Raw genomic sequence first — 16,425 nt, forward strand, 5'->3', positions numbered from 1 at the left:
TGTGGGGACAGTTCTGTAAAGCTCACTAAAGATCTGTATATGCCATACTTTGTCCTCCCTGCACATGGATGCTGTCATTCGGAGCCATGTAGGATAAAGAGTTCACAGAGAGACATAGTCATGAAGATGTCTGAGCTTCAGAGGAACGGTATTTTTGTGCGCATCTTTCTCTTGATGTGTGTCCCACCGGTGCCTGCTGCACAGGCTCTCCTGAGGGCTCTTGCGAGGCACCTGGCTCAGGACCTCGCAGAGGGGAGCCCTCGCAAAGGAGCCACGGCGATGACAGGACACGGCGACGGGGGAAGCAAGGCGAGTCGTGGGTGTGTCGGCCCTTCTGAAGGAGGACCGGGCGTCTCCAGGGCGGCTCTGCATTGTTCAAGGAGACCGCGGTTAAACGGGCACACAGAGCTGCGTTTGTGCCTCGGTAGGAGAAAAGCGATTTCATCAAGGAAAGAGATTTTATCCGAGCTGATTCTCTGTACAGCTCCGCTTTCTGGGACCTGGAAATTCTCTTGCTTGTTTCTTCCCTCCTGTTTTCATTCTGTAATGAAGCCCGTTAACTAGAAAGGGTAACGTATAGTATTCTTTAAACTGCTAGTGTCAGCAAACTAGAATATAAGGTTCGTGGCGATTTAAATACACTTGTTTCTCTCTATCTTTGAAGAGCTTGATATCCCATTAAAAGAAATTGACATTTACACACACACACACACGGTGACTCTTGAAGCCACGTTGTACGAGGGCTAACCACTCGGCATAACCAATAATTGCTTGGGGAGCTAGGACAAGAAAACTGACGACGTGTAATAATTTTATTGAAAAACTTGATCGAAGAAGTAATAGCAGAAAGGGTTTTTTGTTTGTTTTTTGTTTGTTTGTTTGTTTGTTTTGCTTTTAGGTAAAAATCAGAGTTGGGGAGAAGACATTCCGTTAAGGATACTAGTCTAAACACAGAGTTTGGGATATGTAGTATATGTTTTAGGGATAGTGTTTAGATTAGGCTTCCAGAAATGAGAGGTGAGTCTAAGATGATAGATTTTTGGCAAGTTGTGTCTTAAAGACTAATCTAAGGAATCTGGAGTTTATTCAGCAGACAGTAGAAGCCTCTGGAAGATTTTGACCAGGTAAGGAGCATGATTATAATAATAACTCACATTTATTGAATACCAGCCTTCACTGTCATTTACTGCTCTTAAAAACATATAAGGTGAGTTTAATCAATCCTTTTATAGATAAGGAAATCACAGATCCAGTAAGTGAGACTGTATGTTTGCCTGACTCCAAAGCCTGTGAACCTTTTCGCTACACTAATGATGTCCCAGCGGACTTGGCACACCTTACGGGTTCTCCGAGAACCTAAGACATAGAGGAAATGGAATGGGTCGTCAGTTGGCGAAGGTGGGCCGGACTCCTGGCCTGACCTCACTTACACTAGAAGTTCTACTTTTTCCCACTGTAGACGACATAACGCAGAGCGTTGACCAAAGAAACAGGGCCCAGGAGGAAAGGCATGCCTAAGGGTCCGGCGACGGGTCACGGCTTTGGCCTGCGTCATTTCGCGTTGTTACCATCAACCTGATGAAGACACGGGACGCGCAGTGGCTGGTGCTGGGTGGCAGGGAAGGATGGCAGACTTCAGAGTCAGAGAGATTCCGAAAGGCTAAAAACGGAGGTCAAATGAGAAGTTCAGAGTTTACACAGATATAGGTATAATTCGAAATTAGGTTCAAAAAATGAACTACATAAATGTAGACCAGAACAGTGGTTCTCAGAGTGGCCCCTGGACCGACCAGCAGCCGGTGCACCACCGAGGGACAACTTAGAAATGCGAATTCTTGGGCCCCATTCTCATCCTTATTAAGTCACAAACTCTGGGCATGAGGCTCGGCACTCTGTGTTTTAATAAGCCTTCCAGATGTTTCTGACGCAGGCTACAGCTGGAGAACCACTGGACTAGGAAGATCAACCTTCCTTCCTTCCCTTTTTCCTCCCTCCGTCCCTCCCTCCCATCCTTTCTTCCTTCCATCTTATTCAGTGGCATCCCAGAAAGCACTGGAGTGAAAAATCTGACAATATTTTGTATAAGAACAAAGTTTTGTTGTTGTTGTTGGGTTTTTTTTTTTTTTAAGATTTTACTTTATAAATGGTCACTAAGACTTTATTTTATAAAAAAGTTTACTATGACACAATAGTGAGACGTGGCTGCCGCCAAAAGTAAGTAGTTTGCTTAAAAACAGTTACGGGCACAAGGGGAGCAAGATCCGTTCTTTCTCATGGGTGGCACATGCTTTCTGCTCTCCGTATTCTTCTAGACCGTGTCTGGAGTTTTTTGAGGGGCTGATTTCAAAAGAGACATTGAATAGGGGCTTGGCAAAGATGGCCAAGCACCTCAAACTTTGTGCTGAAGGACGCAGTCGTGGAAGCCACCACCTATGCTTGGGGCTGACAAAGAGGAGAGAATTTTACATCTTATTTCTGACAGGAAAATACAATACAGGAAAAGCCCTCTTCACTGGTGTTAAGAGGGCAGGATGTTAACCCAGGCTTTTCCTACTGGGCTTTGGTCACCCGGGTTAGAACTTCAGGCTTCTTTTCCTTCACCCGTTGGATGTAGATAATAGGCGCCATGATGTCCATTTCACAGGGTTTTTGTGAAGATCAAAAAAAAAAACACGCGAGAATGTTCAAATAGTAAAAAAACTAAAATGATTGTTTGACTATGAAGCCATGCAACTATTCATAACTAGTTGATGGAAATTTTCAATCCAAGATAAAGAAGAACTCTAACACAGGAATCATCCAAAAGCGGGTTGGCCTTTCTCCAAAAGTAGTGCGTTCGCTGTCGTGTGACGTCTTCAGAGATGTTGGAGAATGCATTGTACGCGGTCAGAGCAGATGACCGCTGAGCACCTTTCTAATGCTGGTTTTTCATGAAACTAAAGGTAATGACTCAGGGTCAGGCAGAGCTGAGAGAATGGTGATCACAGGCAGCAGAGTGAATGTTTAACTCAGCATTTGTTAATCTGTGCAAGTCACCACGAACATTTAAACGAATACCGAATACGTTAAAAACCTTAAATGTATTTAAAGACAGCAACAAGATGGGCTTACACTCGCTCATTAAGCTATAGTTTTCTCTTAGCCCCATTATTAAATTTCTCTTTCCATTAGAAATCTGGCTGAATTGGCCCGTTGACTCTCCCATAGCTCTGTTGATGTCTGAATGTGCAAAGTCAAATAGTTTCCAATGCTTTCTATAACTTTTCGCAGTGTCTCATAGGAGCAGAAGAGGTGTTGCCCCTCATGCCTACACCGAATCCCGAGTTGATTTACAGCATTATTCCTTTAAGACTAAGATTTGCTCTGCTATAATTTTGCACCTAGTCTATTTCTTTTATTTACTTTTTGCTCCCAAACTATTGGGTGACATCAGTGAGTTTCACCTCCATCCACTCCCTGATTGGCTGCTTTCCAATGGCAGAAAAATGAATAGATCCTTTTGTGTAAAGAATTTTGTAATTCAGTGAAGAGCCTTGCGAAAGGCGATATGTGGGTATTTTGCACATATTATAGATGTGTGTATGTTAATGATATAATGAAGGTAACACAAATACATCGTGTGGGCGGTAGCAACGTGATAGACAGCGAAATCTCATTTTCAGTATGTTGGAAGCCTTCTTTTCTAATTTAGTCAGGAATAGTGGTTGGTCTGTTATTTAAAGAAAAAAATAAAGCAGGAGATTATAGAAACATTGGGGGGGAGAGAGAAGGCAGACCTTAAATATTTTAACTTAAAATATCTCTGTGTGTACATCTGTACACACACACACACACACACACACGTGCACAATTTACGTGCTGAGTTTTTATAAAAGGCCAAGGACTCGTCTTTGTCTGTGGCTCTCCCTACTGCCAACCCATGTCACAATTTTTGCGTGAACTGCATCCATAATGCATCACCTGTAATTTCTAGTTTTTAGTTTCTTTGAAGAAAAGAGAGGTTTCGGGACAATCGCTGTGCAGTCTGAGTGCAGGATCCTTCTAGGTTGTCGTCACATTATTCCTTTTGTTACTTCTTTCATAGCTGTCTCTGCTGCATCTGAAATTATTAAAAAAAATATTGTGGCAAAATATACAGAACATAAAATTTACCTTTTAATCATTTTTAAGTATATAATTCAGTGTTATTAAGTCCATTTACAATGTTGTGCGACCATCACCACTATCCGTTTCTAGAACTTTCGAATTAAACCAAACAGAAATTCGTACCCATTTAGCAATTACTCCTCATGTCCCCACCCCCGGCCCCTGATAACCTCTATTCTACTTTCTATCTCTATGAAGTGCCTATTCTAGAAACCTCCGATAAGTGAAATCATAACATATTTGTCTTTTTATGTCCGGCTAATTTCACTTAGCATAATATTTTCAAGATTCATCCGTGTCGTAATATGTGTCAGAATTTCATTCCTTTCTATGGCTAAATAATACTCTATTGTATGTATATACTACATTTTGTTTATCCTGTATTTACTGATGGACACGTGAATTGTCTTCACCTTTCAGCTATTATAAATAACACTGCTGTATATACCCAAAGTCCATGCTTTCTTTGGGGTTTATACCTAAGAGCGTAATTACTGGATCATATGGCAATTCTATATTTACCTTTTTGAGGAACCACTAAACTTTTCAAAAAAAAAAAAATTTTTTTTTAAAGTGACTCGTCTTTATGAAGACCTTTCAAGACATTTAACTTGGTTTTCACCGTAGCAACAGCTCTCTTTACTTTGGTCCCATAGTTCATCGGTTTCTAGACCATTTAATTAACTTGCATAATTACAATATCAAGCCCGACGATCCGAAACAGGTTCAGAAACATATACAGTTGATACTCGCTAAGCGTTCGATGCCACTTAGTGAGGCCAGTGCACTTGGAACACACTAGCCAGTAGCCTGCCATGAGCCCCAGCATGCCGTGGCCATCAGCTGGTATATGTTACAGAACAAATGGACAACACCAGTTAATCTGGCCAGTTAAAAGGAGGCCAGTTAAGAGAGCTTCCACTGTTCGACCAAATTATCTTTGTCATGATAAGAGGCATAAAGGAATTTAGAAGCGACAGCTGCATGTCCACGACTGTGAACACTCCATGCACTTGTTGTTGAGAGATTAGAGGAGAGCACACGGCAAAGGCTGAAATAGAACAGGAAGCTGCCTGGTTGGTCGTTTTGTATAAATGCTTGAAGTTAAGAAAGTACTAATCAGTAATACAGGAGCGGGTTGATGTGCTTCCTTTACAGTTTAATTTAGCATGGGCGATACATGGGACATAAACAGAGAATAGGAAAATTGTGTCTATACTCGGGAAGAAGATACCTTTCTAGTTAAGATGTGAGCGTTGGCCGTGTGATTAGAAGCTTTCCTGAAGCAAAATCACGAAGCCGTAGGAGGAGGACTTTTATGAAGCATCATTCATCCTGGTTAGCGACTCACACGATTAAAGGTTTGAGAAACGGCTCCTCTAAATATGGGCTAAAGGAACCGGGTTTATTTAGTTTAGAGAAAGAACGCGAGCGTGCTGAGGGGGACTTAATAATAGTCTCCAAGAATATGAGGGATATTCTATGAATGATGGAGAGCAGCTGTTTCCTGTTTCCACCGAGGACTGGATAAGAAAAAAAGGAGTCACATTGCAGCAAGTGGGTTTAAGAACACTCCTTGGCCAGAAAGTTCGAGACAGCACACCAGCAAGACCAGAGTTACTTCTCTGTTTCAGAATTACGTAGCTAGCTAGCCGTCTTTCTCGGGTGGTTTAAATTGGCCTGTTCTTGAACTCGTAAAAAGCTATAGAAGACCTTTTGCCCACATGATAATATAAAGCTGTCGGTTGTCAGAACTTACTAGCATTCATTCTGTGGTAGAGGAAGCACTGATCTAATGAGATTAAAAAGTTTCAGAATATTTTTGCTCCCCTTTGGTCGGTCTGTTTCTAAAGCAAGATCATCAAGATTTATTCTTCTCTATGAGGTGAAGAATTTCCATAGATTGGAAAGAGTATTTTCTGCCATTATGGTCAATACTGTCATGATCTTTTTAAAAAAATTCTGTCTTCAGTGAAACCGTATATATACATAGATGTCTCATGGATAGATGTCATAGACATTAGATATATGATATGATATATATATATGTATATATATGGCATATGTGATTCATTCAGCAGAAAAAGCAATGTTTTGTTCTAGACAGGGTGTCTAAGTGTTAAGGATATGAAGATGAATAAGATATACACTGTGCTAATTAGGAGCAAAGCAATTATCAAAGCATTAGGAAATAATGCATCATTATAGGAGGTCAATTAGGGGAAGAAATTTAAAGACAGGAAAATGAATTCTGAGTATGTTAGTGGGTTTTAGACAAGGAGGCAGATGGAAATGCCTGAAAATGTCTTCCCCACCATTGTCTTATCATTATCCTAGGTTGGGTTAATTATACCATTTATTCTGAATTGGATAAGTGGTATCTTACTTGTTCAGCTGGGAGTGTTCTCAAGGTGAGGTTTGATTTCTAAAGGATTGGCTGCTGTTAAAAGCCGTATCTTTAACGTTATAGGTTCATGTCAGCATTCACTGAATCCATGCCTTCCACATTTTACATTTTCATCTCGTACCATCCTGTATTATATTCTTCTTGAAAATCTTTGCCTCCAGCATTGAATGGTCTCTGTCACCTGGAAGAGGGTAATGAAGAATGATGTTTCAGGCCTGACTCTCCCGACCCTCTGGTTTTCAAACGCCAGCACTGACGTGGGAGAGTGAGGCCTCCCTGTGAGGCCTTTCGGGGAGACACTTAACCTCTCAGAGTTTTGTTTTCTTAATCTACCTCACAGGAACATCTCGGGGATGAGATGAAATGAAATAACGTGCCCTCGTGTCGTGTTTACTTGCTTCTTTTAATTCACAAAGAGAATCTCTTGCCTATGGGGAGAACCATGACTAGATTCTCTCCTCTTAGTGGGGTTTGTTGGACCTTAGGGGCAGGTCTGTAGAGTAGAGTTTGTTCAAAATTCATGAAGACACCTCAAAACCCAATCGTGTAAATCGTTTTCCTTTTCTAAGCTTACTTAATCTGGGGGAAAAAAGTTCTATAGTGCCAGATATTCTAGGACACATTTGTTGCCATATGACCTGAAACCAATCATGTATGCATGGAAGAGAAGTACATTTTCAAAACAACAGGAAGACTATGCATTTTCGTTTTCCAAGGTTCAAAGGAGAGTAAATAAATCCTCTAGATATTCAGATAATCATTCCACAGACACCGATTGAATCGAATGCTGTGCCTTCCAGGGATATCAGATTGAAGACACAACCCCTGTGGAAGCTCATGGACTTGTTAGAGACCAAAGCCATATGGGTGAAATGACCACAGAAGACTTAGCCTCGGTGTCAGGAAAGGCAGTGTAAAATGACAGGGCTTGAGCCCCCAAATCCTGAAGAAAGGCAGGATATGGATTTGGGTAAGGGGCTGATGTAGCTCCAGGAGACTCAGCATCTTGCTTTGAATGATTAAGAAAAACACCGTCATTTAAAGAAGCTTCGAAAACCACCCAAAAGGTCCACCTCCTACAGAAACCCAAGATCACTCTGGAATCTCTCTTTATTTTTTCGAAGTGAATGTATCCTTCTACATCTCCGTGTTCAGGGTGATTTGCTTTCAGACTGTCGCTGCACATCATGCCAGACTTCTCCTGCCCAGATCCATTCTTGGTCTGTGGGATGTGGAAAATCTTTATAAATCATAACAAGTCACACTGAGAGTAAAAACCCCAGCTGGAGACTCACCTCAAAGCTGAGGCCACATTTTTATAATGTCAGTGGATTTAGGAACCGAGGTTAAAACCTTTCTCTCTTTATTAGAAGGAGATTTATAATTCGGGGCCCGTAGAGGGTGAGCATGGCTCCCTCCTCCAAAAAGGACCCCTCCCCACATCCCAGTTCCCCAAATTAAATAAGTGGGGAAGCAGGGTAACAAAACCATTAACTTAATAGCATAGAATTTATGGCTGAAATCTTGCAAAGCTTATGTCAGCAAAGTAAAATCATTACTGTCACTTTCTTTTAGACGCTTGGCTTTATGGTTCCTGTCACCTTATCATAACACACAACTGATTTAGTAGCTCTGTTTTTCACGGCAGATGGCCCGATGTCGCGTTTTTACGCACGCGGCCACGCCGTGCAGAGGACGATTCGTGGATGTACTCGAGCGGGAGTGACACTGAGCTAGCGAGTGGGGATTCCATGTTCAAGGTTTGGGTTTAGCCGTGCGGTCCGTGTGCCAACCGAGCCCTTCCTCTCGCCCTTTCCTCCTCCAGATCCTCAAATCCAAAGATTTGACGTCCCCGGCCCAGCGGTACATCGACAGCAAAGTCGTGAAGACCAGGGCAGAGGGGGAATGGCTGTCCTTCGACGTGACGGATGCTGTTCACGAATGGCTCCACCACAAAGGTGACGGGCGCCCTCCCTCTTCCTCCCTAGGTGCCCGGCGACCCTAAGTTAGCGAGACCCTGGCTGCAGGAGTCAGGGCGTAGACACGCAGACCCATGACCTCCTTGACTTCCTGTTTTCCAGACAGAAACCTGGGATTTAAAATAAGTTTACATTGCCCCTGCTGCACCTTCGTGCCGTCTAACAATTACATCATCCCCAATAAAAGCGAAGAACTAGAAGCAAGATTCGCAGGTAACTGCAACTCGGTGGGTTGTCCGAGGTGGGGGAGGGGAGGGCCTCTTGATCATTTTCTGGGAGACGGAAGTCAGTTTGCATGTGAAAATGGGACTGTTTGGTGAGGCCTGGGAGGTTTCATTTGTTTAGGCAAAGATGTGATTGGAGAGAGAGATATACGAAGGCAGAAAGGACTGGAAGGAAGGAAGGGCTCAGTGCGTAGCATGCGCTGCTGGATGCGCGCGGCTGACTCGGCGATGCTAACTGACCGACTCAACAACCCTCCAAACTATTAAATTGTCAGTTAAGCCCTCGATTCTTCATTCAAGCAAACTAACTTCCCATCCATGCTGATGTTATAGCAGAAGAGAGCGTGCGTTCAAGGGAGTCAGTCCACTGATAACCCCCATTCCAGTGCCAGGAACCCACAACTGTATTTCACAGAGAAGGGGGTCCCCCCTCCCCCCGCCAGCCTCTTTAACTCGCCTGACACACATGGGGACACTTTGCCTTTTATAGCCCCGGTGCCCAAGATTTTGAGTGCCTTCCTTATCAGACTTTTATAATAGTTTATAAATGTATAACAAGGCTTTAGCTTGCCCCATGTTCTTGCTCACCTGTTAGCGAATTAGCCGAAAGTCAAGGAGCACAAGGGGTTGCCCGGGGTTCTGTCTCATGTGTCAGATACCGAGTCGCTGAACGACGAGAGGGGAGAGGGGAGTCTGCACCCAGGTTCGGCACCGGCCCCGCCAGTACCACCAGTTCAGGGAGCTGGTTTCCCTTCCCTCACGAACACCGCCTGGGACCAGGCTAACGGCGGCCCCTGCTCATGGAAAAATACCCCCCGAGGTCGAGAGATTTATTTCAGTCTCTAACCTCATCACGATTCTCCAGAGCGTGGAGATTAAATGCTTAAACTGGCAGTCTCTTGGGCGTGCTTCGGGGAGCCTGAGTTTCTGAATCTCGGACGGAATCAGGAAAGGGTTGAGGATGCCATAAAATAAATGAAAAAGCCCTTTCTTTCCATCCAGCTTCCCAAAATAGCATTAGGTAAGGGTGACTTCTGTTCCACTTGAACCGAATTCACTGCAATTTAGTGTAAGCCTCAGCTTATGTTCGTTAGGAAAGAGTTTGGTGGTCCCAGGAAGAGGGCGAACCAGCGGGTGACAAGGCAGTTTCTGTCGCTGTGCCGGTCACGGAGGGGTCGAGCACAGCCTGAGCTGAGGATTGCCGGGAGTTCCCTGCCTACATGGCCCTTGGACCGGAGGTCAAAGACTCCTTCTGTAGTGACTTTCCTAACCAACAAGCCCTGCCTTGGAGCCCCGTTTAAAGTGTCCCTTGTCACCTGCGGTAGCCCTGTCGTACGCCCGCTCTGTCTTTGTGGGGAATGCTATTTGTGACAGTATACAAAAGAAAAGAAAAGAAAAAAAATTATGGCTGATGATATTTGATGAAGGTAAAGCTAAATGTTTATCACCCAAATGCATTTTTTCAAGGTATTGATGGCACCTCCACATATACCAGTGGTGATCAGAAAACTATAAAGTCCACTAGGAAAAAAAACAGTGGGAAGACCCCACACCTCCTGCTAATGTTGTTGCCCTCCTACAGACTGGAGTCACAACAGTCCAATCGGCGGAAGAAGCGTGCTCTGGACGCAGCCTATTGTTTTAGGTAACGGAGATTAAAATTCGCACAAGTCTGGTAGCTCTCCTTCTGCCTCTGCCCTTCCCCTGACTGCAAACCGCCTTGAACTTCGCCCGGTGCTTGAGGCCAAGTGTACAGAACCGCGGAGCCACCGCACCTCATACCGTTCGCTGTTCTTTCTAGAGGCTTCGCGTAGCCCTTTGTGTTGGAGTCATCATCTCTTTAGCAGTGAATCCAGTGTGAAGGGAGAAAGCGAGCTCCCTGAGTGTTTCCCTAAAATCTCTCTGAAACGCTTTGGGGCTGAAGGAGGGAATGAGCTGATGGAAGTTTACCTGAGGGGCATGGCGGTGGCTCCCTGATTAGAGAGGACACCCCACCACCACCACCACCACCTGCATGAGGCCTTCCTCACTGCACTGCCCATGCTCACGGCCCTGCCACTGGAGCGAAAGACAAAGAACGTGATTTGTCACGTCTCTAGCTGCAGAGCATGAGAGAAGGGAAGGCAACACGATTTCCCTCCCGTTCCCATGTGACTGCTCGTCTGTGGTTTCTGCTCCACTGAGAGGAAGGTTCTCTCTTTGTTTTAAGAGCCGTGGGGCAGTGAGGTGTCCCCACCGCGTCAGACTTCACAAGTAAAATGATCGTGCTTGGTTGTAGAGCCACTGGTGGGCACTAAGTGAACTCTCCATGTTTTTTCATCTCTGGTTCATCCCTAGATGAAGAAACATGAAATGAAATAAAGGATTTATTTTCAAAGGAAAGAAACTGTCTTAGATGGCACGTTGAAAACAGCCGTTGTGCTTCATTGTGTGTTTGAAGGGCAGTAGAGGCCAGATGGCACCCCTGTCGGTGGGAGACGCCTTGGTCTCCGTCAGCCCCCGCTCTGCTGGTATCTGGACATTCAAGGGAAAGGCTTGATTTTTGAGGTCACAGAGAGAGAGAGTCAGGGTATAGAACTCAGAAAGGGAAGTAGTCCAGCGAATCACCGTAATACCCCATCGTGAAAGTCCCTTAGATTATAATAAAACCACAAAACCTGGCCCGCGATATTCGCTTCTTTGTTGAATAAGTGAGTCATCTTTGCGGTTTGGGATGAGGCGGGGGGACATCATCAGCTTTAACCTCTCCGTTGCTCTTCTTTTGACAGAAATGTTCAGGATAATTGCTGCCTGCGTCCTCTTTACATTGATTTCAAGAGGGATCTTGGGTGGAAATGGATCCATGAGCCCAAAGGGTACAACGCCAACTTCTGTGCTGGGGCGTGCCCGTACTTATGGAGTTCAGACACTCAGCACAGCAGGGTAAGCGTCTGGCTAACTGGTCTCTTCCATTCGCGGGTTGTTAGCATGAACCTGCTCACAGGACAGCTGACCCTTAGACCATGCGGCAGTGAAGGACCGACACCTCCCCTGCAGTCCAAACTCCTCGCTTACGACTCCCACAAAACATAACTGCAGCCGTCCGTTGGTGTCCACGGGCTACTGGTTCTAGAACCTTCCAGGGATACCCAAATCCGCAGATGCTCAAGCGCCTTACGTAAAATGGCATAGAACAAAGCCTACAGTCGGTCATCTGCATCTGCGGACTTCCAACCGCTTGTGGAAAACATTGCTTTTGACCCGTAGTTGGTTGAATCTGGGGATGGGAAACTTGGGGTTACAGATGGCTGACTGTGTACGTATTGGAAAAAATCACAGATAAGGGGACCCGCTCGGTTCCAATGCGTGGTGTTCAAGGGTCAGCTGTATTTTTAACTGAATTCTGAATTCTAACTGGCCTGGTGCCCTTTGGTCTTCGCACATAAATGGTGGAGGAGAAATCCACGAGGGCTGTTAGGCTGTAGGTGAACTCAGAAAGGAACACTGGTCAGTCGGAACAGTGGCTGTCCCTTCCCAAGTAGATTATAAGCACCTTGAAGACAGTTCGGTTTATTTTTTTCCTTGTTTATTTATTTTTTATTTTTTTATTTTTTTATTTTTAAAAGCTGGAAGTATAAATAAGTAGCTAGAGAAACACTTTTGGAATCACTGGATCACTTAGTGTCATGTGCGGCAGAGATGTGCAGGGACCCAGGTCCCCATCGAAAAAAGGATCCGTTATCACCCACATCAGGAACTGTCATATTCGAGAGAACATTGAGGAGATGCTTTTGCATCGTGAGTCACAAGTGTATGACAATCAGAAAGTTGTTTCACCTTTCTGAACCTCAACTTCTTATAGGAAAAAGGAATGTTGCTATTAAAAATTTACCTTTAAAATCAACAAAGGCAAACTCGAGAGCCGATGCGAGGAACAGAGAGGCGATTGAGGCATGTGAACACGATTTGAACATTTGTCTCTCGTTCTCGAATAAAACCCGAAGGAAACGAGACTCTGACTGTTTTATCAAGTTACTTCGATGAGGATAGAAGGCTAAATCAGAAGGCAAAAGGACTTCATAAATTATCTTGCCCAAACCTTTCCCTTTTCTAAAGAAAAAGGAGTCTGGATCATGTAGGTGGCTTGCCCAAGATCAGACCGCCGGTGACAAATGAAGGCTTGGAAGGCAGACCAACGCGTTTCACAGCTCGGCCCCCGTTTCCTCTGTCTAACTGCGTTTCGTTCCCGAAATGTGGCTGCCCATTGGGGTCACGCCTCTGTAAATCTCCTTATTAAAGAGGCATTAGAAAAATTGCCTTCACTGCGGGCTAGGAAAACGGATCTGCTGCCAGCAAGATCACATAATGCAGTCAGCTGAATTCACGAGTTTCGGAGTGATCAGTTATTTCAGACAATCCATATTATCCAATTTCTCTTGAATTCCTATGAAGAATCATGTGCTAGGAGACCACGAAGTCCATTTATTTATAAATGCCTACATCTGCTAGACTTTAAATTGACAAATATGGCTCCCCTTCCTTCAGCCGTTTTGTCAGCTCCCCTGTAGCTTCTGGCAGTCGGAGCCGACCATGTGCTCGGCCATGTGAGGGAAGTTCGCTCATGCCTGTCCCTTTGTCCGAGCTCTCTGGCCAGGCTGCCTCATCTGGGCTGTGGCGACAGTAGCTGTAATGTGGGCAAGGCCCAGTTGCCAAGTAGAAACATAATTCCCCTCCCTGATACACAGAGGGAGTGTGTGAAGGCTGAGACCAGGCTTGTTTTTCAAGGAGAGAGGAAGAATAACTGTCATGGTCACAGTTATGCGGTTTGGACAGTTACCCAGGAAGCCAGAGCTAGCTTAATAAAGTCGGCTGTGTGGCTGCACTGAACAGATCTCTGTCTTGGGCAGAAAAAGCTGCAGCGAATCTCGAGGAAAAGGTCACTTGTTTCACTAACACGTTGATGGCATGCTTGGAAATGTCTCTTTATCATCACTTGGGGATCTGCATCCTTTTAGTGCTAAAAGTCACATTTCCCTTTGATATAGAACGAAGGGGGTTAAAGGCACAGGACTCACTCCGGAACTTTCTGCTCATTCTGTCCCAGCTCTGGCTATGCCATCTTCCAACTCGGCCGCTGCCATCTAGACCCAGAAAGCTAAATGGAGTGCCGATTATTATTAGTATTAATCAGTAATTACTCTTATTTATTTATTTATTTTAAGTACACTATAAGGAGGTGAACAATTAAGAGTAACGATCGTTTTTGATGTCATTCTTCACGTGACTGTATCTGGGAAGCAGTAATACAATTAAAGAGATGGCCATCGTTTTTTCTTGTACATGAAAATTTAGGCGACATTAAATCGGCCTGAGAAGACACTTAGCGTAGAAAGACTTCACGCTGCGGACAGGTGTCTTTTTCTATACCTAACGGTAAAGTTCTGATGGAGGTTTTAGTAAAAAAAAAAAAAAAAAATTTTCTTCTCCTTATCCACGTATTCATTTTTTCACCTAGGACGTAAGTCTTATTTGTCCAGAGGAAAACTGACTAGGGCTATGAGGTAGAAACAAAGTCTACAGGGTGGAAACTGAACATATACACTCGTGAGATACCTTCGGTGACAAAGAAGTGTAGGGATGAGACCAAATACTAAGAGAACTGTTTTTCTGAGGGCCTGGGGAGCGCATGCAACGAAGCGCGGATCAAAGTAAAGACTCGCTGGATATACTGGAAAATCCGTTGAACAATTTTGGCCAATCTGAATTTCAAAGAAACAATAGTTTACAATGTACGAGGAAGGGATTCTGCAGGAAAATGATAAATTCGTTGATTCCTAGAGACACGTCCCATTTTGACCATAATTGGGGTTAAGCAAAAGAAATCATAAACCAAAAACAGTTTAAATTGCCTACAGGGCCATGATTGATAAGATAACGATATGAAAAGGTTTTTGAAAAATAATCGCCTTTTATTTTTGCTCTTTTCCTGTGTCGTTTTTTCTCCCCTGTGCCCTTCCAGGTTCTCAGCTTATACAATACCATAAATCCAGAAGCATCTGCTTCTCCTTGCTGCGTGTCCCAGGATTTAGAGCCGCTAACCATTCTCTACTACATCGGCAAAACACCCAAGATCGAACAGCTTTCTAACATGATCGTAAAGTCTTGCAAATGCAGCTAAGATTCTCGGAAACGTGGCAAGATGATAATCACGCGATGATGGTGATGATGATGATGATGATGATGATGATGATGATGATGATGATATGACAACAGCAAAGGCCACGTGTGTAACAAGAAACGTAAGAGAGCCTCGCTTCATCAGTGTTAAAAACAAATTTTGAAAAAGCGGTACTAGTTCAAACACTTTGGAAGTTTGTGTTCTGTTTGTTAAAACTGGCATCTGAAACAAAAAAAAAATGTTGAAGGCTTTATTCCACATTTCACCTACTCTGTACGTGAGAGAGACAAAAAGAAAACCTTTTTTTTTTTTAAGAAAAATAAAACTGGAAGAATTGTTAGTGTTAATTATGTGAAAAAAAAAAACAGGAAAATCCCGTTAAGTGGACTTGCTGTACATACGTTCCTATCCCATGCCTCACTTGATTTTTCTGTATTGCTATGCAATAGGCACCCTCCCCTTCTACTCTTAGAGTTAACCATGAGTTATTTATTGTGTGTTACTATATAATGAACATTTCATTGCCCTTGGAAAATAAAACAGGTGTATAAAGTGGAGACCAAATCCTTTGCCAAAACTCATGGATGGTTTAAGGAACTTGAACTCAAACGAGCCAGAAAAAAAGAGGTCATATAAACGGGATGAAAACCCAAGTGTGTTATTGTATGACCAAGCGAGTCTGCATTAAGATAAAGACCCCGAAAACACATGCTATGTACCAACTGCTTAAGGAAGCTTCCTGTAAGTTTCAAAACTGAAAAGCCTGTTAATAAAGGAAATTTTCAGTCAGAATAAGTCTGTAAGATTTTTTTTTCTTTTTCATTGTTAACGGTTCTTTGTCAGTTTAGTCAACCAGCAAAACAGTGCAATGCTTTGATACATACCGGTCAAACTTCAGACCTTAAAGTATTGCTGTATAGTTATGCTCTAGCCGTTTCTTTAGTGTTGATATATGTAACCATACCTATATTATTGTAATACATGGGTGTAGAAGCCAGTATAATTGGAAACACATCTGCAGATCTTTTTTGCAAACGTTTAAATCAAAGCATTAACTACTTTATGTGTAATGTGTAAATTTTTACCATATTTTTCATGTTCTGTAATAATGTCAACTATGATTTGAATCGGACTTAAATTTGGGCTCTTTTTAATGATCACTCAGAATTGCGTGTTTCCTTTAGCTGGCCAGTACTTTTGAGAAAAGCCCCTAGATTTTGACTTGCACTAAAAATACATGTTTATAGCATTTCCTCCACCCGTGCTTTTTATGAATTGTTCATTATTATGAAATAAGCTACCTGAGTCCACTTGTCTTTTTCTTTTTTTTTTGCAAAATGATAGATTTGAGTTCAGTTGTCTTCATCTCCTAAGCATCACTACGAATCAATTCAGACGTGAAAAAGCTTCTATTTTAGGAAAATTGGGGAATATTATAGATCCGTAGATAATTGAGGTGAAATGTTTTAGCAAAGGCTTAAGGATCTGACTCAAGCTCAGAATCTTAGTGAC

At 43.3% G+C, this 16,425-nt stretch overlaps 1 protein-coding gene across 2 annotated transcripts in view; it reads left to right on the plus strand.

The window, feature by feature from the left end:
- The window catches only part of TGFB2 (transforming growth factor beta 2), a 72,057-nt gene extending 56,349 nt beyond the window's left edge, over window positions 1–15,708 (plus strand). For both annotated transcript variants that reach the window (XM_039883382.1, XM_039883383.1), the window contains 5 exons: window positions 8,379–8,511; window positions 8,635–8,745; window positions 10,224–10,401; window positions 11,525–11,678; window positions 14,755–15,708. In XM_039883382.1, coding sequence (XP_039739316.1) covers window positions 8,379–8,511; window positions 8,635–8,745; window positions 10,224–10,401; window positions 11,525–11,678; window positions 14,755–14,913 — 735 coding nt within the window. In that variant the 3' untranslated portion in view covers window positions 14,914–15,708. The remainder of the gene's footprint in view (window positions 1–8,378; window positions 8,512–8,634; window positions 8,746–10,223; window positions 10,402–11,524; window positions 11,679–14,754) is intronic.
- The last annotated feature ends 717 nt before the right edge of the window (window positions 15,709–16,425 follow it).

Source organism: Pteropus medius, unplaced genomic scaffold, assembly GCF_902729225.1.
Source record: "Pteropus medius unplaced genomic scaffold, Ma_sr-lr_union100, whole genome shotgun sequence".
NCBI classification, from domain to species: Eukaryota; Metazoa; Chordata; class Mammalia; order Chiroptera; family Pteropodidae; genus Pteropus; species Pteropus medius.